Source organism: Myotis brandtii, unplaced genomic scaffold, assembly GCF_000412655.1.
Source record: "Myotis brandtii unplaced genomic scaffold, ASM41265v1 scaffold922, whole genome shotgun sequence".
Lineage (NCBI taxonomy): Eukaryota > Metazoa > Chordata > Mammalia > Chiroptera > Vespertilionidae > Myotis > Myotis brandtii.
Window position 1 is genome coordinate 42410 of NW_005371799.1, and position 24419 is coordinate 66828.

General features: G+C 35.6%; 1 protein-coding gene across 1 annotated transcript in view; it reads right to left on the bottom strand.

Moving 5' to 3' along the window:
- Positions 1-23620, bottom strand: part of ZC2HC1A (zinc finger, C2HC-type containing 1A) — a 45036-nt gene extending 21416 nt beyond the window's left edge. The window contains exons 1-7 of the mRNA XM_014532899.1: positions 23596-23620; positions 22554-22678; positions 20182-20298; positions 14473-14614; positions 12047-12195; positions 6488-6587; positions 5570-5669 (exon numbers count right to left, since the gene is read on the bottom strand). Coding sequence (XP_014388385.1) covers positions 5570-5669; positions 6488-6587; positions 12047-12195; positions 14473-14614; positions 20182-20298; positions 22554-22678; positions 23596-23620 — 758 coding nt within the window. The remainder of the gene's footprint in view (positions 1-5569; positions 5670-6487; positions 6588-12046; positions 12196-14472; positions 14615-20181; positions 20299-22553; positions 22679-23595) is intronic.
- Between the last annotated feature and the right edge of the window lie 799 nt (positions 23621-24419).

The window sequence follows — 24419 nt, forward strand, 5'->3', positions numbered from 1 at the left end:
TAAAGGTTGATATTAATACTCTGCAGGTGGTGATGTTTACATTACTTAAAACATTTTAAAGGTTTTTTTTAAAAAATGCCTTCATTAAATATATATTAAACAAAATTTCTAAAATATCAGAGATTAATTTTGAAGGTTAATTTTATTTGTGAAAGATAATTGGAAAAGTTACCTATTTGGAATTTAAACTAACAAATCAGAATTTTCTTTGAATTGTTTAACAATGATCAAAACATTAGTGTTCCAACTGTTATTTTAACAAACTGTATCTGAATTTAGAATAAGGAATGAAACATTTTATTTTCTTTCTCAGAATAAAGTTAATAAAAATTAAAATGTAGAAAAATTTAAATTGCATTTTTAAGTCAGATTCCTTTAATATAAGAACTACTCAGATCTTACATATGATACAACCAAGTTCATTTTCAGAAAGGAGATGTATAAAATCTAATAAAAATCTAGAGGTAATTAATGGAAATATTCCATATATTCCATATATAAGATGATTGCCAGTATTTTAAGAGCGATCAGTTGGATTGAAGTCTTTCAATTCCTTTTGATAATATTACCACTTTTGCATATATAAGATGATTGCCTAATAGAAATGCAGGTTCTGATGATGATTTATCATGCCATATACCTGTTTTAAATTCAAGTCAATTGATTTATTTATCTACCTATACAAGTATATATATGTATGTATATACATAAACACACACAATTAAAATGTTACTTAGGCTAAATGTAAGTAAATGTTAGTCTTAAACGAAAAATCATGTAAACTTACATTCTGCTATAATTTGCTACTTTTCACTATGTTCATATCAAGGTATAACCAGACAAAAACTAAATTTATAAATTTCAATAATATAATCAAAATATTACCTATATAAAAATGTACACATATAAATACATTATATGTAATTTACATTTACAATAATTATATATAAATATCTATAATAAAAGCGTAAAATGCTAATTAGACTGGATGTCCTTCCGGACAACCTTCCAGATGAAGCTGGGGCTGTGAGGGAAGCCCAGGTCCCAGGTCCCAGGTGCCAGAGGGAAGCTGGTGCCAGCAGCCAGGGGAAGGAAGGCCTACTCTTGTACAAATTTCGTGCATCGGGCCTCTAGTATACATATAAAATCTTATTTACACATATATTTTAAAATACTATGTAATAAAAGTCAATATTGGAGTAATTAATAAATTTTTAAAATATTAGTTTATAAAAGAACTTTCAAATACTTAAATCTTTCCCTAAAGTACCAAGACCTAGGATATAACAGACATTTTTCATGTGCCATCTTCATATTTATTTTGGTGTAAACACTTCCGTACTCCTATCCCCTTTTCTATCAAACCTCCTATTTCTGTGCCTCTACCTCCAGTAGCACTGGAATTGTCAAAGTAGCAACAAGATAAAGGGAATTTGAAAAGAAATAGGAAATCTCTGCAAAAGTGATGAAATTATCAAAAGGAATTTAAAGACTTCAAACCAACTGATGGCTCTTTGGTGGAAGTTTTCTCTGTCTTTCTTGGTCTTGCAAACCATCAGTTAAGGCAGCGAATAACATGAGTATAGAAACCAGGAAGTCTGTATCTACTACATGTTTTCCCTTGACCTCAAGGGCCTTAGATGTTTCAAGTTATGAAAAAAATACCTTTGCTGATTTTCATATTGAATTTATACATCATCTATTTCTGAGGTTACTTTGAGAATTAATAAATGTTGGGAAAATACAATGACAAATCTACTTTATGGTGTATTTTTTAATTATTTACAAAGTTTGAGGACTATAATTTCAATCATCTGCTAGTACCCCATTATGGAACTAACAATCTAAATGTTTTTAGAGTGCTTCAATGCCATTTTTGTTTAAAGGCTCCAATTCAGTAATGACAATTATTTTACAGCCAAAATCCGCAAGAAACTAAGGCAGGAATAAACAAATCCATTCGGCAGTAAAAGCAGTCTTGCTGCTGCTAAGGAAAACAAGGAGGATTTTGAAGCCAACGAAGCACTCCCACGTAGCAGACATTTTGGCAATTTGATCATGTAACTTAACATAATCTCGTATGACATGTCCTTAAATTGGCATCTAGATTTAGTCAGAGTCAATATGAAAGTATATTTTCAATCCATCATTGTTCTTCCTATTCAACCAACAAAAAGTGTTGGATTAATAAAAGTTAAAAAACAAAATACCGACTTTTGCGCATGGGCCACGAAGTTTCAATCGCACTGTACATGCGCGCCCGCACGTGGTATTTTGTGGAAGAGCCACACTCAAGGGGCCAAAGAGCCGCATGTGGCTCGCGAGCCGCAGTTTGCCGACCACTGTTCTAAGATAAGGAGTGGCTAACTTTTCCTGAAAAGGGTCAGACAGTCAATAAGTTAGGTTTTGCGGGTTAGACTGTCTCTGCCACAAATGCTCCACTGTGCCACCGGAGCAGGAAGGCAGCCACAGGCAATGCAAAATGTACTTAAAAACTAGACATTTATTTCTTACTATTGTCAATATAAAGTATGAAAATCCAAATTCAATTTTTGTATTAAGAAATGTTCCTTACATGCATTCTGTTGTTTCAGGGTAAACTTCTGTTTTTCACAGTAACAGAACAGAAGTAAAGTTTGAAATTTGATATTTTAGCTATTGAAAATTATCAGATAAACATCTACTTAAGCTGGTAATTAACCATTAAGAAAACACAATTCTCAAGGCAAGACTGTGAACTCTGTGACAGAATTCAAATGTGGCAATATTTATTTAAAAGCTCTGCATTTCATAATACTTCTCAAATTTCTAAAAATTAAAGATAAGTCATCTTCTAGATTAGGGAAAAATTTTCTTTGGGTGTATGCTTTGCTTAAAAAAACTGTTAAAATTGGTTGACCCAAAGGTTGTTGAGAAGTTAATTAGCAAACAATTTGTCTGTGGTTTGATTCCAATATATGCTAAATATTACAGATAATTGGTATGCATAAAAAGCTGAACAGAACAAACTCTGTGTATATATGTAGGCTTAAAATAATTCCAAGTCACTGAAACTATTTTACTAACCTCAAAAGATGCCCAATTTCTGGAACATTTCAGTTAACCAGGTGTCTTAATTCCTTTAACTCTGTCCTGAACCACCTCTGTCACTGGAAATAATAGTTGCCATACAAACTTCATGTATGTATTTCATCAGGACCGGCACCATGATTCTGTGATGTGCCAACAGGTTGACAAATGAGGGATCTAATTTATGAATTCATTACTTTTTTTATTTACTTGTCAAAACTTTATTGTGTGTCTATATGCCAGGCATTATACAATGCTTTGTAGTTATAACTGCAAGCAATGCACACACACAGAGCTTTGTGATCACAGAGGTTATAATCTAGCACAAACAGATCGTTACCTCAGTAATCCTAAAAAAGGAATGAAGCCTGCCACTAAACAGCGGCCATGAATGGTTCTGTGTAATATATGTAATACGGTTATGTTCCAGTTAATATAGTAATATATTAGCCAGAAGCAAACACCACCGCTCTCTTCCCAGTATCTAAAAGCACTCCAGTAACATGTAAGTATCATATATAAATGGACAAATGGAATTTGAATAGTTATATCTGACAGTTTTATATGATGTGAGAGAACCAGAAATTTTAACTCTTCATCATATTGTAAGCAGTACATAACATAAAATGTGTGCTCACAATCTTTGCTTTTAGTAAAAACATTTTCTCCAAGGGATGATTGTAAATGTTGATCAGACTTTCTTAGGTCAGTTGTCGTGATCCAAGCAGAGTCACAGATGAGGTCCGAGTGAGACAGAAAGGAGAGAGGCACAAAGTCAAAGTCACAAAGCTATTTAGTAACGAAGTTGGGCCCAGAAGCCTCATTTTCTAATTCAAAGTCAGCCACCCTTTTGATGATACCAGCCAGCTTCACTCGCCCTATTTAAGAATACAGGGTGTCAGTGCAACTCACTATTGCCAAATGATTAAATTACCAGCATGATAGGAGAGGTCCTAAAAATACCAGCTTTTAATTCATAATCACACGCAAAGGAAACTATAAATAACACTAGAAACAAAAACTATAAACTAACATGGAAGGTAATTCTTTGTGATATGGTTAGAAAGGCTTTGTAAATTAAAACACATATGGCTATGTCTTTACTTCAGCTATTAAAATAAAATCAGTAGAGAAGCAAGAAAAAAATCCGTTTTAGCACTGGAAGCTGAGAACCTTTTACTTTTCAACCACCTGTTCTACTGATAACCTCTCTCTTTCTTAAGGATAGCCTGTCTCTTCTTTTTGGAAGCACAACAAAAAGAAAAAAAACATTTAACTAATCAGATGTTGTTAGTTGATTGTTCTTCTTTTTCTCCAAAAGAAATTAAATTCCTTTTAGTTCTTGCACTTTCTACATAATCCAAATTAGGACACAAAAGGCAATTATTCTCATTTTATATTTACCCTAATATACTAGTATATTTCTTACATAAAAACTGAAGTGATAACCTATATCTGAAAGTAATATGGGCTATATTTCCTATACCAACCTTATCGGCATTTCTAAAGATGTAGACATCAACCTGCATTCTAATGAGCACATGGTAATCCTTCATTTTCTGACATCAAAATGGAAGAGAAATTGAGTTTAGTGGACTACCAGGCCTTCTATTAAAATCTCTAGTGTAATCAATAATTCCCCCACAGTAACATAATTATTGAAAGCTTACTTATGCTACTTTACTGAAAACCATGTTTATAAAACTGTAGAAAAATAAAAAGTACTTAATATTAAATAAATGGAAAAGAATCACCCATTTTTACTATTTCAGCATATTTGGTCTTTTTTTGTCCACATCTATTTTTCTACCTTCTATCATAGCAAACATGGCGTTTGTACCCTACATTTCACTCGTGTTATAGCAGAATCAGCTTATTAAGATTTATATATCTGTTTATGGTTGCAAAATATCCCTTTGTAAACTTTCAACATCTGCTCTTCAAACAAAGCTAGACACATTTAGGTGGTTTTATATTTTTTACATTGTAATAAAAACATGAAAAGAGACCAATGTTTAGAGCTAAAGAGACCCTGATCTGTACCCTGCTTCTAACTTTTAACAGCTATGCAGCTTTGAACAAATTACTTTGCTTCTCGGACCCTCTCACGATACAGTAGTAGGGTGATTTTAATAAAAATGTGTGTAAAATGTCTAGCACAGTGCCTGATACATAACGCTTACTAAATCATGGTTACTACAAAAATCTTCAGTATTTCAAATGATTTCCTTAGCTTGATTCCCCGAGTAATATTATTCAATCAAAAATAGGAATACTTTAAGCCTCTTAATAAATGTTAGGCAGACTTCCTTCCAAAGTGAGTATACTAATTTAGAGCCTCGCCAGCAATGAGTGTGGTCCTGAGCAGCAATATTAACAGACAAGTGAACTTAGAAGAAAATTAAGGTTAATGAAAAAGCCAATTATCTAAACAAAATAAACCTTAGTGTTATTTATACATCTATATGTCACTAATGAATTAGGTTCAATGTTAACCTACCCTACATGAGGGGCCGCTATCCCTTTATGCGAAGGAGATAAGGTCTGAAGTTTGTTTCCCAACGAGCTGCTAACTGAAGGCATTCTACCTGAAGAGACACCTTACAATAAAAAGGTATTAGTTTTAATGAAACTCTGAAAAAGAAATCACATAAATTAGCATCTGACAAGGAAAATAATGGATTACTGGCAATAAATCTAAACTCATTATAAACTAAGAATTATTTTTCTTAAAAAAATAAAATTTCCAGGGAATATCTAGTATCCTTCATTTCTAATTTCCACATTTCTTATAATTTACATACAAATAAAAGTACACTTCAGTAGTCAATATTGTCTTCTAACCATTAAACATTTGTCTTTTAAGAACAATTATCAAGTTCAGAGCAGTATAGGTTGAAATGAGGGAAAAATAGTCAAAGAATCAAGAAAAGAACTTGGTTGACTATTCTGAACAAATGCTGTATCATTAACAACATCAAGGATAATCACTGAAGCTTAAAAAAGGACTTTAAAACATCTAAAGCAGTGGTTCTCAACCTGTGGGTCTCGACCCCTTTGGGGGTCAAACGACCCTTTCACTGGGGTCGCCTAAGACCATCAGAAAACACATATATAATTACATATTGGTTTTGTGATTGATCACTATGCTTTAATTATGTTCAATTTGTAACAATGAAATTGGGGGTCACCACAACAATAGAAACTGTATTAAAGGGTCACGGCATTAGGAAGGTTGAGAACCACTGATATAAAGTAAAAGCTACTGAAAGTAACTTTATTTTTACCCTCCTTATCTCTTAACTAATTATAAATCTATTTTAATGATCCGAATAGAACACTATCTTCATTTTCTTCTCTACCAACACTATAAATAATAACAAAGAATGAAAGCGAATTATTTCATGGCTCTCATTACCTATAACAGTTTTGCTGGTGCCACTTGGCTGTGGTAATCGTGAAGATCCCGATGACAGGGTCCCAGGAGAATTGGACTTTTTAAGAGCAGGCGGCTTATACTAAAATAATGAAAATAAATTATTTCATCATCATTTTTAATATCAATTGTAAACTATTGTTTCACAACTATTATTTTATTCCCTTCAATGAGCAATCCTTTTATGCCTTACTGTTGCCCAAAGTAAGAAAGTGTAGATTAGAAAGTGTCCCCTCAGAGAGAGGTTTCCCAAAATATTCCTTCTCAAAACTGCTGGACTGAAAGTTTGGCTAAGATGTTCCATTTCTAAAATAAACAAAGAGCAACTTTCCCAGTTCACAGGGAAAGGCTTAGTGGGAAATATTTCCTCAATGTTAGATTCTAAACACCAAGCAAGTATTAACAGAAAAACTTAGAGAGACACCCAATGCTTCTCACTGGGTGGAGCGACTTTTAAAGGTCAGGCTATAACATGCTCCTGGGTGTGGTTTTATATTTCATATGTATACTCCAGCCACATTTCCCGATCAAAATGCCTAAGATTACATATCAGCCCAGACAGGTTTACAAGAGGCGCCTTCGGGATGCCCCAAAGTGAAGAGACAGCCAAGTCTGGCTTCCCGTCCCACCAGAACACATCGGAGGGGTGGGATGTGGGTTAAGAAAGAACAGGGCACATCAGCTTGTTATTTTTATTTGTGCTCCACTCTCTCAAGGGATATATCACTATTAATTTTATTTCACTGTCTCTTGTGATCCAAATTTTGCTCATTTACTAAATACAAAAATATCTTATCAACCACCTGATCTGATATAAAGAAATGCACTTGCCCAGGTTTACACTCCAACTTAACAACAGAACAGAAATGAAGACTCAGGCCACCTCAGTGCCAGCCAATGCTTCATTATAAGGTGATTACTGCATTGCGTGTGTACTTGAGTTAGCCTAATGCAGTAGACTGCTTAGGACTTTTTCTGAAAATGGGTTTTAAACCTGATTTTCAAAAGTCAAATCATATTTTATAATATAGTAGCACTACTAAAATGTGGCTAGCTAAACACAAATTTTAAAGTCAAACATTATAACTCTCTGAAATTCAGTATATGACCTTTAAAAAAAAATCTTGATAAAAGGGTCTCACACACACACACTCAAATACCATGCACATTTGGAACTATTATGCCAGACACTAAAATTTCTTGAGCACTTGGCAAATAGAAAACCTTCAATAACTATCAGATGAACAAATGACTGGAAGACCTTGGAGATAAGCCTTTGACCAGCGGTTCTCAACCTGTGGGTCTCGACCCCTTTGGGGGTCAAACAACCCTTTCACAGGGGTCGCCTAAGACCATCGGAAAACACATATATAATTACATATTGTTTTTGTGATTAATCACTATGCTTTAATTATGTTCAATTTGTAACAATGAAAATACATCCTGCATATCAGATATTTACATTACGATTCATAACAGTAGCAAAATTACAGTTATGAAGTAGCAATGAAAATAATTTTATGGTGGGGGGTCACCACAACATGAGGAACTGTATTAAAGGGTCATGGCATTAGGAAGGTTGAGAACCACTGCTTTAGACAGTTTCTTTAAAAACCTGAGAAGTCTTTCTGGTTTGTTTAGGATTTTTGTTTTGGTTTTTTATATATTTTATTGACTTTTTACAGAGAGGAAGGGAGAGGGGTAGAGAGTTAGAAACATCGATGAGAGAGAAACATCAGATCAGCTGCCTCCTGCACACTCCCTACTGGGGATGTGCCCGCAACCAAGGTACATGCCCTTGACCGGAATCGAACCTGGGACCCTTGAGTCCGCAGGCTGACGCTCCATCCACTGAACCAAACCGGTTAGGGCTTGTTTGGGTTTTTTAAACTGATTTTTAGAGAGAGAGAGGAAGCAGTGAGAAACATCAATTTGTTGTTCCACTTACTTATGCATTCACTGGTTGATTCATGGATGTGCCCCGACTGGAGATCGAACCTGCAACCTTGGCATTTCGGGACAACACTCTAACCAACTGAGCAACCTGGCAGGGCTGAGGTGTTTCTGGTTTAAAAGGGCATCTGTGTGGCTCAGCTGGTTGGGCGTTGTCCCATGCACCCAGAGGTTGCCGGTTGGATTCCAGGTCAGGGCACATGCCTGGGCTGCTGGCTCACTCCCCCAGTAAGGGGAGTGCAGGAGGCAGCCAAAAGTTGTTTCCCTCTCACAGATGTTTCTTTCTCTTCCTCTCCCTTCTTCTCTCTAAAAAATCAATAAAAATATTTTTAAAATAAAATAAAAAAATAAAAGGGCATTTGTTTGTATGTCTCCCACTAAAATACCAATGAAGATATTAGAAAAGATTTTAAAATAAATATGGAAAACAACACGTAAAAAAAAAATTGTCAAAATACCAGAGACATGTCTACTAAAAACAGGGCCCATAAAACTGAATTAAGAAACAGAATTGGTGACCCACTCATGAGCTGCATACACAAAGGGGGGCACATTGCATAGTGAGAGGTCAAGCCTTCAGGTTGAGTACAGGCAGGAAGGGCCTGGTAAAACTACATATCGAGCACTACAGATTTTTACGTACACTTCAGAATTTATTAACTTAATGGATTAGAAATTGAAAAAGGCAGAATATGCCTTTCAAACGGTGCTTTGCTTTTCTGCTCTCTATATTGGGCCTTCTACGATTTTACTCAATTTTATTGCTTCCTGAGGTCCCTAGAACATAGCCCAACCTTATCTATCTCCTCTAATAGCTCCTGTTACTTTCAACAAGAGTCAGGTTAGTTTCCTTTGTGAATCCTCTACTACTGAGTGCCTTTTGTTTAAAGCATATTCACCTGCCTCTCAGTAGGTTGCTGTTCCCCTGCCCTAGATAACGGGACTCTTTCCTCACTGAGCTGCATTTTATCTCTCCCACAACATCTAGCCGGATTCTACCAGCGTCAGAAAGGCTTTCAGGATGACTAGCTATCAACAATTTTGTATAAGTTCATTCAAAAGAACAAAATAATTGTCTTTTAATACAATTATAGTCAATATATTATTTCTTTCATTCATTAAGTATTTGGTAGGTGCTGATTGTTTCATGTTTTTTTATGCTGATCACAACTCAAGTAAATTTCCTTAGTAAAATATTTATATTTTCGAAGACTTTCTTGAATGGAAAAGCTTAAAGAACATGGAAGACACTAATCCTACATAATAAAAGGCTAATATGCAAATAGACCAAACGACGGAACAACTGGTCACTATAGGATGGTGGAGCAGGTGAGCGGGGACGCCAGACCAGCCGGGCGCCAGTCGCTGCCAGTGCCTGGTGCCAGTTCCAATCACTTACCACCATCAGCAGGTGCAAGCGGCAGCTGCCGGCCCTGATGACCCCTGAGGGCTTCTCCACCTCCCTCTGCTCCTGAGGGGCGATCAGGGCAGCAGCCACCACTCGCACCCGCCGCTGGCGCCGGCCCCAAGTGCTCCGCGCCATAAGCAGGTTCGAACAGGGCCGGCGCCATCAGCATGTGGGAGCGGCAGCAGCAGGAGCTGGGCTGCAGGCAGACAAGGGACCGGAGGCCGTGGCAAAAGGGGCCAGGCGGGGGCCCAGAGGATGGGCTGAGACCAGCCCCTGTGCCTACCACAGTTCCTTTCAAGGTGCATGAATTCATGCACTGGGCCCCTAGTTTCTTATAAAATGGCAGAAGGTACTATTTGGAACGGTTTTTCAAGTAAGCACTAAAAATGCTCAGGACTGATAATACTGCATGCTGATGAAAATACATGACAAGGATGCATCTAAACCTCTTTAGAAAAAGTACTGTATTTAGTCTACTAATATACACTCAGTACTTGCTACAGTGTCTGACTCGAACAGGGTATTCAATAAAAACTTGTTGAATGAATAGAAACAAAAAAATATGGCCCAGCCGGTGTGGCTCAGTGATTGAACGTCAACCTATGAACCAGGAGGTCATGGTTCGATTCCAGTCAGGGCACATGCCCGGATTTCGGGCTCGATCCCCAGTGGGGGGCGTGCAGGAGACAGCCGATCCATGATTCTCTCTCACCATTGATGTTTCTCTCTCTCCCTCTCCCTCTCCCTTCCTCTCTGAAATCAATAAAAATATATATTTTTAAAAAGAAAGAAAATATGGGGTTAAACTAAAATGAACATACACAACTGGGCATGGAATTAACACTGATTTAAGGTGAGAAAATCAACTACTTGGATTTCACATTTATCAATCATTTGGAACAAAGTTGTTGCCATATACACATTCTATTGTATTTCCTTTGCTCTGCTGATTATTTTATTCTTGAAACAAAACTAAAAATCATATTACGGTCTTAACTGTTTATATGTAAGATATGTGTTTGACGTCTGTTTGGGAAATCATTCAAAATGAGTCACTGTTCTTTCCCCACAGTGATGGTAATAATGATGTGCTCTACTTCCAATAATATTAACAAAAATTCAATGAAAAAATTCTCTCAAGAAGACCCCAATTGTAATGGAGACTTTTAGTTCAATATTTTATTTGTAACAAGAGAAATGGATTTATTACCTGCTAGATTTATAGTACTAAAAGAATTATTTACAAATGAAAGCTTTATAAAAAAAATGAAATTTGCTTGGAAGTATGACATTTTCATACTTCCAATATGCTTAAAGAAAACCAATAGTACTGTAAAAATCAATTTCATATAACAAAATCATTCTATGGTTACTAGTGTGCTAATGCTTTCACATACATTACTCCATCTGCTTCTCACAATACTCATGAAAATCACCACTGCACAAATGAAGAAATAAAGGCTAAAATTAGCAATTTGGATTTGACCCTACATTCACTCCCTCATGAGCATTACTCATACATAACATGGAAACATTACTCATACATAACATGGAAACATTCAGTTCTTACATGATTTTTTTTAAATAATTGATTTTAGAGAAGGAGAGAGGGAGCTGAAGGGGAGAGGGAAGGGGCTGGAGAGGGAGAGTGAGAGAAACATTGATTCGTTGCCTCCTGTACATGCCCTGAATGGAGACCGAACCCACAATCTAGGCTTGTGCCCTGACCAGGACTCTAACAAGCGACCTTCCAGTACACAGACCTTCCAGTACACAGGACGACGCTCCAACAAACTGACCCACACCAGCCAGAGCAACACTTACATGATTTTCAATGAGGAATTGACTGGCATTTTCTTACTCCTCTATCACCTCTGGTTTCCTCTGCATCTGCTTCACCAATTTTAACTTATTTTCTTACATATTTCCTAATACCTCTTCAAAATCTGTATACTTACAAGTCTCTACTAACTCAAGTCCATTTCAAATTGATTAATTGTAATTATTTGTTTTCAATTAGCCATTCAAATTTATTACTAAATCCCTGAACAGTAATACATAAATTTTAGCAGGTAAGAAAATGATACTTAAATGTTCTATAAAGCATAAACATAAAACAGTTAACTTGAAAAAGTCATTATCTCATTTGTTTGTAGAAATGATTAAGTAGCGCATTTCACCTGTGTCCGAGAAGTTGCTTTGCCTTTGGCCTCAGTGGAAAATTTGCTTTTATTACTAATACGTGCTGCCTGTTCTTTACAGAAATTTATATGTCTATCAGCTGCATTTTCATTAAATCTCCTCTGGCAATATGGACATTGAATATAATCTAAAGCAAAAAAAAAAAGAAGCAATTAATAACACAATACTTTAAATAGGACATATGAATTATAAGTTTATATGAAGACATAAGCATAAATAAAAACATTTAATAAGCAAAATCTCTCATTTCCTTATAACCACTCAACCTGACTTATCCAAACTTAGTATAAAGATGTTTAAGCAAAAAGTGTGCTAGTCTATAATAATAAAAGCATATTATGCTAATTAGACCAGACATCCTTCCAGATGTCCTTCCAACTGGACAAAGCCTTGGCGGGCAGGGGCCGAGGCAGAGGTGGCCGCCACGGCAGCGGGGGCCAAGGCCCTTGCATGAATTTCGTGCATCAGGCCTCTGGTATATGATAAAGTCCAATGTTCTTCCAGCTTAGAATCAAATTTGAAGGGGGAAAAAAAGATAAATCCTCGATACAAATATGAAGTGGAGGAAAAATGTTATTTCTTTTTACCTCTATAATGCCATGTTTTCATCATATATACATATTTTTACATGTTAGACTAATTTAGCAGTAATAGCACATTATATTCAAAATATGTTTTAAAATTTAGGATCTATTAAAATATTGTATTTCAATTAGAGGAAAATTGTCATAAAATACTTTATCAACTCTGTATTTATTTTCTTTTAAAGGGCCCCAACAGATGAAAGAAGTAAAACAATATATCTCAACATAATTAATTCAGCCCAATGGCATGATTCCATGGTTGAACATCCATTCAAATTTAAGAGCAAATGCTTCCATGATAAAATATTCTAAAATGCAATGTATACTATAAATAAAATTTATTTTAAAATTAAATCTCCAAATTATCCCAAGCTGAACTAAATTTTGTAGTACTATAAAAGATCTCAACTGAGACACTGAAAAGACATGAATGTAAAAATTTAGCAGTGTCAAAAAAAAAATCTCAATTTATTTCAAGTTTACTTTTCTATAGGAGTTTACCTTTAAATTTATACTCATTTGAAGCTCAGAAATTTGTCCTGCTAATTAGTGAGTAGGTCTAAAATTTCTAATAACAAAGAAGTTGTTTTGTCAAAACTAAGAGATTTTAAAATTTCTATAGCCCAAATCATGCTGAACTACTGGAAGTCTTGCTCTCTTACTTATGTAAACATGAGAAATATAGCTATGTTGAAAAAGACATGATATACAAATTCCTCCAAAACAGAGAAAATTCAACTTCATGGGGAAAATTTAGGGAGAATTAAGAGACCCAAACCTAGTTGGGTCATCCCAGAAACACACCTAACATTAAAGTTAATTACTCTACAACAGAGGCTGGCAAACTAGGGCCCCTAGGCCAAATCCATTCTGCCAGTTGCCTGTTTTGATAAATAAAGTTTTATTAGAAGACAGCTACACCCATTTACTTACATATTGTCTGTGGTTGATTTCTTGTAGTAGGGGCAACAGAGCTGAGTGTTGCCTGCAAAGCCTAAGATATTTACTATCTGGCCCTTATAGAAATAGTTTGCCAACTTCTTTTCTATAATAAAACATTAAAAATGATCATATCTAGATTTTCTAAAGAAATTTCTCTTTACAAAGAAATAAATCCAAATCTAGAATACTAACACAATTTTCATGCAGTTAACTTATTACATTAAAATAACTACCTCTTCAGGCTACTGTAATCATCAATATCAAAATGTCAGCTGTGCTGTTTTAAACCTTTTAGTATCGTAACAACTCAAATGGGGTGGCCAGCATCCTGCCTTGTTTTTGTTTGTTTTTTATAACAATAACAAGCAACTTTTACCCACTCAATGAAAAAAATGTAATGCATGAGTTTAGGGCATATTTAGGTATATCGGTTTATATGGTAATTTCCTCACACGAACTGTATATTTTTGAAACAATATTATGGTTTTCTTCCTTCCCAGATGAGAAGATTCCAAAGAACTAAGCAACATCACTGTGTGAATTTTACTGAATGACTACATTTCAATTCAGAGTGAGCATGATTAAAATATTTCCTGGAATATTAAAATTTAATAGTTATAATAGTTTTAAAAATGATATTATAATGTTTAAATAGAAGTACTGAGATGAAAAGATAATGCATTTCTATGTTCAACACTGATGTATATTAATAAGCCTAAATGCTTGTTATCAACATTACTTTGAGGCAAAACTTTTAAAGATTATGCTTCATCAGGTTCCATTATTACGGATTAAGTTTAATAACAACTTAAAATTTATAAAAATTCTACCAATATGTTATCCCCACATGAGCACTACTGTCAACAACAGGCATATACCAGGATCGTACGAAGGTGGAGGAGGAGGAGGAAGCTTGCCCCCCTCTTTAAGGGCCTGGTCCAGGCCTTTAGCTGCTCTTATGGTGGCAATGAATTCCTCATGTTTTCTTCTCCAATTAGATGGTTTCTTTGGCGGTTCAGGCTATAAAAAAACACACAATCAATTTTAGAACATTTTTTTACACTAAACTGAGATAAAACTTGAGGAAATGCCATATTACTTTAAATATTCTCTTACCAGGAATTCTTAAATGATTTCCTTCCCAAATTTACAATTACAAAAAGAGAACTTAATGCAACTACGTTATATGTAATTTTTGAAATGCAATTTTAATTGTAATAGACACTAAATTGACTTCTCTAGGTGTCACACTGCATTTAAGTTCCCACTAAGATATTTTCCTGTTTTCCCATAGTTCCTCCAATTGATTATGTTATCACACTTTTTGGGTTTTAATTGATTAGAGGTGAAAGATAGTCCTCTTTGTGGTTCTCACTGGCTTTTCTCTTATAGTAAGAGTGAGCATCTTTTTATGTAACTAAGAATCATTAGCATCGCCTTTTTGTGAACTGTTTATATGCCTGGTCAATTTATCTACTAGATGATTCATCTTTTTTCTTTTTTTTCTTAAACAATTTCCAATAACTCTCTAAAGGAGACTAGCCCCAACCCTCCCTAATAATCATGTCCATATTTTTATCCTTTCAAAGAGTCTTCTGATGTGAAGAATTATTTTGTAAGTGTAGTTTAATTTACAAATCTTTTCTTTATGATCTCTGGATTTGTAGTTACAGTTAACAAGGCCCAATCTTACCCCAAAGTAAAATGGGAATTCTCCATGTTTCCACCCAGAGCTTTCGTGGTTTCATTTAAAATTTTAAATCTCTTACTCGTTTGGAATTTATCCTGATGGGTGGTGTGACATATGGATTTCACTTTATTTTTTGTTTGTTAACATAGCTATGTAGCTGTCTCACCATCCTTTACTGACTTTTCTTCCCACTGAACTGGGACAATACTTTTAACATATTCTCTTTTGTATTTGAGCTTATTCTGAACTTTCCCTTTTGTTCCATTATTATGACTATCCTTGTGTCAATACTTGTTTTAAATATTGAGATTTTATGATATTTTAATATCTGGTAGGGTAGCTTACTTCATTCTGCTTCTTTTACTATCTTTTCTGGTTATCCTTGCATGATATTTTTTCATATGAACTTTAAAATTAGCTTGTCTGATTTTTTTAAAAAGACTATTATAATTGTAAAAATGAAACATTATATTCATAATCAACTTAAGGAACTTAAAATCTTAATATGCTAAGTCTAACTATCCAAGAATATGAGATATATTTCCATTTGAAGAAGTGTTCATTTGTCTTTCAGTAGTATTTTAAATTATTCTTTGTGGAACTCATACCTCTATTATCTTAAGGTTTATTGCTAAATATTTTATATTTGGTGTTTCTCTTTTATAAAGGGTATTTTCTTCATTTTTATGTTGAAATATAAAACCTAGTAGTTTCTGTATACTAATATTATATTTCATTACTTCACTGACTTCTCTTATTATTGGTAGTAATTTATCAGTTGATTCTTTTGGGTTTTCATCTCTTAATAATGGCAGTTTTCCAGTCCCTACACACCTAATTTCTTGTTATTTTCTATCAGCTAGTACCATACTGGTTAGAGATTAATCTTGTTCCTGACATTAATGGAATTACTTTTAAGTATCTTTCCATTAAACATGATGCTGGCTCTTGTGCTACCAGAGATTTATTTTGTCATATTATTGAAATATTCAACTATTCCTATTATGTCTTTATTTTTTAAATCAAGAATATAAGTTGAATCAACAAAGTCAAAACATGGTTCTTTAAAAACACTAATCAGGCAAAACTAATCAAAGAGAGAGAGAAACAGTGAAAGAGAATCAAATTACCAAGAATGCAAAATAGTACATGATCCAGTTCTTACAAACAAGAGAAAGAAAACATTATAAAAAAAACTTTGTGTTAAAAAATTTGATAATTAAGATGAATTGAACAATATCCTCAGCAAATACTACAAAACAGATACAAGAAAGAGAAAATCACAATAGTTTTAAATATTTTTTTAAATGAATCTATTATTTTAAAAAATCCACAAAGAAAACTCCTGGCCCAGATGTCTTCCCTACTGAATTCTTGCAGATATTTAAGAAAAAATAGCATCCAATCTTTTAAAAACTCTTTAAAAATATAGAAAATAAAAAGAACAACTTTCTTACTAGTCTTACAAGAAAACTCTGATAAAAAGAATAATTATAGTTCCACTTCTCTCATGAATATATATGCAAAAATCTTAACTAAAGATACAAACATTTCCACGTTTGAGATGAGCGACTCTGACATTTCATACTTGATACTGAAATGTCTGATCACAACTCCAACGGGCTCTACAGTGAGCATCGCTCACCTACTGGTCAGTCTTGCTGCCCTCTTCTCCCTTTTTCACAGTGTCTGTATCAGTGCTGAGCTAGTAGTTTTTTATTGCTCGACATGAGTTAGGGTTTCTTCTGTTCAGCTATTTATAAAAGGTTTTAGGGAGGAGAGGCCCAGGGTAGCCTTCCAGGCTACACATACCAATAGCTCCCTTCTCTGTTGGCATCAGATACAAATGCAAATAAGGCCTCAAAGTGTGATTAGACATCCCCCTTCTGCTTCTCTAAAACAATGTGGGTCAAGAGGGTTCCTGCTGCCAGCCACACTCCCTCACACAGGACACAGCCCTGCGTGGGCGCCGCGCCCTCAGAAAGGGTATTTTCCTTTTCTAGTGCTTTCTCAGAGTCTCTGCCACTAGTAGAGCCTCTTAACACTCTGCTTCTTCTCCCCACCTCCTCCCTCCTGGCTTTTGTCCATTTCAGCCAGGCTCATTCCAGTCCCTGGCTACCCAATCCCCTGCAGCTCAGCCCAGTTCCTGCCGGCTGTAGTAAACAGGGATATAAACTTCCTGATAAGACCCCTTAGCATCAAGGGGTCACCTGGAAGATGCCAAGTTGCCAGGTTCTGGGCCCTCGGCCCCCCAGCACTTCCTGCACTTCCTTTCTGGGGAGCTTCTCCTGGACCTCAGGTGCTTTGGGCAGCCCTTGCATTTGGTGGTCTATGGATTATACCTGCCTTTACTTTCCCCAAAAATGGATTTTGTATTTGCTTTGCTCTACTCTGCTTGTGATTTTATAGGATTTCCTTAATACAGATAAAGATACTGAGAATTAAGCTACTAAATTTTCAAAATCTTCTAACATACTACTTCTCAAACTTTAATATGTGTATGACTCAAACATGGATTGGATTAAAATGCAGGTGCTGAATGAGTATGCATGAGTGGGACCTGAAACTCTGCATTTCTAACAAGTTCCAAAATGGTGCTGATATTATTGCTCTATGGACCACCATTTAAAAGTAGCAAGAATGTAAACTACTTAATGTAAATCAATGGCTGTACTTGCTTTTTTCTGAAGATTAAATTTTTAAGTATATAAACCCATATGAAAGACATAGGATAAAGATAACACTTATTAAGAGACTAGAGGCCCAATGCACAAAGATTCGTGCAAGAATGGGCCTTCTTCCCCTGGCTGCCGGCACCGCCTTCTCTCCAGCCCGGAGCCCTCTGGCCCAGAGCCGCCCTTCCGCCTTCCCACACTGCCCAGAGGCCCAGAGCAGTGTGGAACGCCTGCATCATCGCCATGGCAATGACGCGAGTGTTCCGCCTCACCCCAGCCGCTCGGCGCCTGCATATGCAAATTAACCCACCATCTTTGTTGGGTTAATTTGCATACTCACTCCTGATTGGCTGGTGGACATCATGAAGGTATGGTCAATTTGCATCTTTCTCTTTTATTAGTGTAGATTGCCATGGATAAATTTATGTAATCCCTATAATAATCCCATGAGATGGATGCTACAACTCCTATTACCATTTTACAGATAAACAGAAGTATGGATTAAGCAACTCACTCAACACAACATGCTAAATAACAGAACAGGGTTAAAATCAGGCAGTCTAACTCTTGGGCCTTTTTTACACCCACTATGTTATACTGCTCCCAGAGATTTCAGTAGTTTATCTTCAAAGCTAATTAAAGCGAATACAATTATATATCTGGAAGGTGACTATGAAAAACTTCAAATAATGGTTTACCTTATTCAAAATTCACCAATATTCCCTTGTATAAATAGACAAAAATACAAAAATGAACATTCCATTTTTTCTATTACCCAAATGATTTTATCAGTAAGATTAATTGGTCCACAGGGAAATGTTTGGTTTCGTTTTAAATCTTTATTGTTGAAAGTGTTACATAAGTTCCCTTTTTCTCCCCCATTGATCCCCTCCAACCTGCCCCCATTCCCCACCCCAGACCTTCACAATCCTATTGTCTGTGTCCATGGTTTATGCATATATGCATACAAAGTCTTTGATTGATTATCTCCCACCCACCCATCCTCCCCCGCCTTCCCTCTGAGAGTCCAAAATGTTTTTTGTACCACTGGGAGAAGTTATTACCACTGAAAGCAAGGTTGTTTCAAAAATGAGGTATTCAAATTTTGACGATTTCACTGAAATAACTCTTTAAAACTTTGTCAGACAAAGTATTTATGTGACTTATTCTTAGCAATATAAACTATCACAGTGATATTAAAGAGACATTATCATAGGAGATTCATTGCTTTGATAACAAGAAAGAAAAGAAGCTGTCAATGGCTATGTGAGGACAGTTGAGCAACTGATAAAAGATTTTCCCAAAAGCATAATAAGATCACAAATACTGACAATCTATCAATCAAGATAACCAATCTCTATTATGCTAAGATGTCTATAAATTATACCTTTACCTTTGTATACAGGGATTGCTCTACTGGTAAGAGAGACTTTAACACATTAAAGCATAGCCGAGGTCATTAACAATGACTTAAAAGGAACATGTGAGGTGGGCTTTTAATTATTTCCAGCCTACAGCTAAGCAAGTGATCCTCCAATGTTGAATAACCTCACTGTAACAGTTGGAGTTGAGAGAGTAGTTTGGCCTCCCTCTTTCCGAAGTCTAAAATAAATAAGTTTGTGATCATTTCTAAACTGAGAACAGTACACAAAATTTTGGTTATTATTCAATACTAGAGGCCCAATGCACGAAATTCATGCATTGGGGGAGGGGTGTCCCTCAGCCTGGCCTGCACCCTCTCGCAATCCGGGACCCCTCGGGGAATGTCTGACTGCCAGTTTAGGCCCGATGCCAGGGATCAGGCCTAAACCAGCAGTCGGACATCCCTCTTGCAATCCGGGACTGCTGGCTCCTAACCACTCACCTGCCTGCCTGTCTGATAGCCCCTAACCACCCTGCCTGCCTGCCTGATCACCCCTAACCATCCTGCCTGCCAGCCTGATCGCCCCTAACCGCTTGCTTGCCTGCCTGATCACCCCTAACCGCTCACCTGCCTGCCTGACTGCCTGATCGCCACTAACTGCTCGCCTGCCTACCTGATTGCCCCTGACCATCTCTGCTTCGGCCCCCGCCATAGCAGCTTCGTCCAGAAGATCATTCAGCTGTCCAGTCTAATTAGCATATTATGTTTTTATTATAGATTAGTATAACACATAATGATAATTTTTTCAATACATATACATAGCAGCAAGGCTCATACTGTTCAAATGTTATACAATTACCCTAGGTTTAAGAGGTTTTACTGTTGGAATATCAGTTCCTTCAGCTCTTTGTCTGCTTGAATCAAAAGTCTTCCGTTTTTTAGTGGCAGTTTTCTGGCAAATGGGTCCATGTTTTTTCTGTTAAGGTAAAGAAACACAATATATCATTTTCATTTCTACAGAAGGGAAGACTTTAAATTGTCAGTTTAAAAACCTAAGATGAAATAAGCAATAAATAATACATAAATAAGACATACCTTGCTTTGACTAAAATTGTTATAAAGCATATATAATGCATACTATTAGTTATCTTTCTTACCATAAAAGGTATAGATAAAAACCCTTTCAAAATTTTGAGTTATTTAATATTCTCCCAGGTTCACATTGCTAAGAATAAGGGTAATAATGTCACTAAGTCAAAGCTATTTGAGTGGGGAAAAAGTTATTTTCATCATTAAATACCTAAAAATTAATACTAAAAAAAAAAGTGTATGTGGAGAATGCATTTGTATTAGGATTATAAAATTGCTATAATAGAGGTAGTTCGGATTACTAAAGCTAACATGAAATAACAGGACAAAGTGGTCAGATTTGTGTCCCTGTGTCCTTCCTCCACAATTATTCCTTTTTTCCCTTCTAGAACTCACATTTTCTGCCATTCTTTACCCAGGATTTTTCTTGAGCCTTCTAGTGCTCCACTCCTACAGATATTTTTCTTAACATGATTGCCAATTCATTCATTCAATTATTCACATATTTATTCATTTTAAGAGCATTACAATAGAAGCTCTGTTAACTGACCTCCAATTAATCTACTGAATAATCCTTTTCCCTCCGCAAAATAAAACATGTGGACTGATGACATCAGTGCATTAAATGCACTTTTTTCCTTTTTATACTTTGATAAACACTAACTGAACAGCTTAAACTGTTCAATAAGAGGAAACCTCCAAACTGGTTGGCTCGGTGTCCTGGAGCCTCTCTTATTTTTCAATACACAATTAGTAATCTATTGTTGTACATTCTTCTTTTCATTTGACAAACAAGCACTGTAATTATAGCTATTAGAATAAAATCTTTTAAGTATTAAGAAGTATGGCTAACAGGCGACTTAAACGTCTTTCGCATGTTGAGTTGTCTATGTCAAAAGTATGTAGTGGTTGTCCCCAAAACTGAGGTATATGCCAGTTGTAGCTGTTACAGTGATCACATCATCTAATTAAATCTACTACATAAATAAATGAGGGCAAAAAAAGAACTTTTTTCCTATGGAAACTCAGGTGAATGCTTTGAAAATGATATGAAAAATAGTGAATTGATTTTTAAAAATCACTGAATTAAGTGTGGGAAAGCCAATTACACATTTTTTTTATTGATTTCAGAGAGCGAGGGGGAGAGAGAGAAACATCAAATGATGAGAGGGAATCACTGATCGGCTGATTCCTACATGCCCCCCACTGGGGATCGAGCCTGCAACTCAGGCATGTGCCCTTGACGGGAATCGAACCTGGGACCCTTCAGTCCGCAGGCCGAAGCTCTATCCACTGAACCAAACCAGCTAGGGCAGGAAAGCCAATTTTAAAGAATTAAGAAGAGTTGTCATGTAAGAGGAGTCTGTAGTCAGACTGACATTTATGGATCATTAATTCCTCACTTTGCTTAAAACAAACAAATTAAAAATATTAAGAGGATGAAAAATACTATATGGTAGAATTCTAATCAGACCCATATTCAAAGAAAAGTCTTTACATCAAAATATTAATAGATGTATATTTATATTTGAAAGTACAATAAAATATGTAAGGTACATAGGCATTTTTTTCTTATTCTCTATTTAGATGGCTATTTTATAGTAAAATCAGTTAAAAATTGCTTTTATTTGTATGTACTAAGTATCTAAAGAATGTGTAATATATTTTAGGTACACTTTTAATTGAAAACAATTTTTCTTTGGACTATTTCAAACGTCCATAACCACTGAGAAAATAGTGTAATAAACTCCCTTTTACTCATCACCCTGCTTCAACAATTACAAACCCTTTAGCTATCTTGTTCCATTTATCCCAGCTTTTTTCTGAAGCCAGACACTGTATCATTCTATACCTTTAAATACATTATTATGCATTTCTAAGAGTTTTCTGTTTTGTTTTTGTTAATATCCCCACAATGAGAGGAACACTTCAACACTTTAACAGAGAAGTTCTGAAGACCAATCAAACTCTGAAGGGATGAGAAGACATGGAAGGGAGACATGGATGGAACTGCTACTCTTGAACAAAGAACACCAGCCAGTATCTCTTCCAATTATTCCACAGAGGTTGTTTCTAGGAGAGTTGTCCAAAAGTATTGAACGACTACTGATCTATCACATCCCAAAGGAAGAAGGTACTCACTAATGCCACTGGAAAAAATGTTCTTCCACAAATCTTGCAAGGTAATAATTCTCCAACTTGAACACTTCCATTTTCTAAAACAGAAAAGAATTTACTCAATAGTATTGTATGTTCAAATTGTGAAGCTTCCAAGTTTTAATGTCTTCTCTTAGCTTCTTATGTGTTATCAGTTCTTGTAAAAAATGTCGTTTCCTTTTAAATAAGCAACATCATCAATTAAAATGAACACCAGACTTAAGAGTTTATCAGTGGTCAACAAGGCCATGCCAAGTCCTGATTTAAAGATTACCAAATTGATATGTCAGAAGTATCTGGTTTACTTTTAACCAAATCAATTTATCATATTCTCTTAATTTATAGGATAGCTCCATTGTAAATTACTCAACTTTAAAAACCAAATTTATTTGAAGGTTAATATTACATAGTACTAATCTTCAAAGCATTCAGAAACAACATTGGTGATCAATGAGCTGGTTTCCTGAGATAATCTCGGATAAAAAGAAACTTGTTCTGTTTAACACCTTATAAAATAGGAAGTATAATGCTTTAAGGCAGTGGTTCTCAACCTTCCTAATGCCACAAACCTTTAATACAGTTCCTCATGTTGTGGTGACCCCCAATTTCATTGTTACAAATTGAACATAATTAAAGCATAATGATTAATCACAAAAACAATATGTAATTATACATGTGTTTTCCGATGGTCTTAGGCGACCCCTGTGAAAGGGTCGTTCGACCCCCAAAGGGGTCGTGACCCACAGGTTGAGAACTGCTGCTTTAAGGAAAAGATCACCTACTTACTATGCAAATTAGGCATATTATGTGAATTTTTCATTATTTTATACATATATTAAAATTCAATGGTCAAACAAGTTGAAATATTCTGACCTTACGGGCATAAACTGATTAAGACAGAAGTTGCTGCAACTTGTACTCAATCAAAAATTAATACAGCCCTGGCTGGGTGGCTCAGTTGGTTGGAGTGTTGTCCCATTCCATACACCAAAAGGCTGTGGGTTTGATTCCCAGTCAGGGCACGTACCTGGGTTGCAGTTAGATTCCCCCATCGGGGCACATGCGGGAGGCAACCAATTGAAGTTTCTCTCACACGTCAATTTTCTCACTCTCTCTCCTTTCCTCTCCCTCTAAAGTCAATTAAAAAAAAAAAACATTTCCTCAGGTGAGGATTTAAAAAAATTAATACATATATCATGTACTTTCATGCAACAAATTTTGTTATGAGAATGATAATAGAAACTACATTCTTTGGGATTCTACATAGCTGAGTCAATTTGTCATTTTTATTATCTTTCAATATATCAAACCTAAATTTATTTCCATACCTGTAATTTTCTAAAAATTATACTTAAATGTATATCTTTACCATATTTTCTGCTGAATATTTCACTAATTATTACAATTCTTTTATCTACATCTATAAAAGGTTAATATGCTAAGTGTCCATCCAGGTAATGACATAACATAGCAACACCCGGCTTCCTCTCCCTAGCAACTACCCTCCTTGGAGTTTCTTCAGCCCAGGAATATGACTTGCTTTATAGCCAGGTGGAAACATTTTACACTGTAACCAAGTGTCTGTGAAGCATTTTCCCATGCCTCATCTCATTTGATCCTCACTTAAGTCCTGGAGTAGGTAGCTAGGAGTCTCTGCAGAATCCTATTTTCTTTTCATTAGCTGGAAAACAGAGATTTAGAAAGCTTAGAAACTTGACCCGACTGAAAAGAAGTAAGAAATGGTGGACCTTGAAAATGACTTCAGGTTTTCTCACTGCGCAGAATATAGTCAAACACTGCTGCAGTTAAATATTTTACCCTTTGTTCTCCCTGCGTGATCTACAATAATCA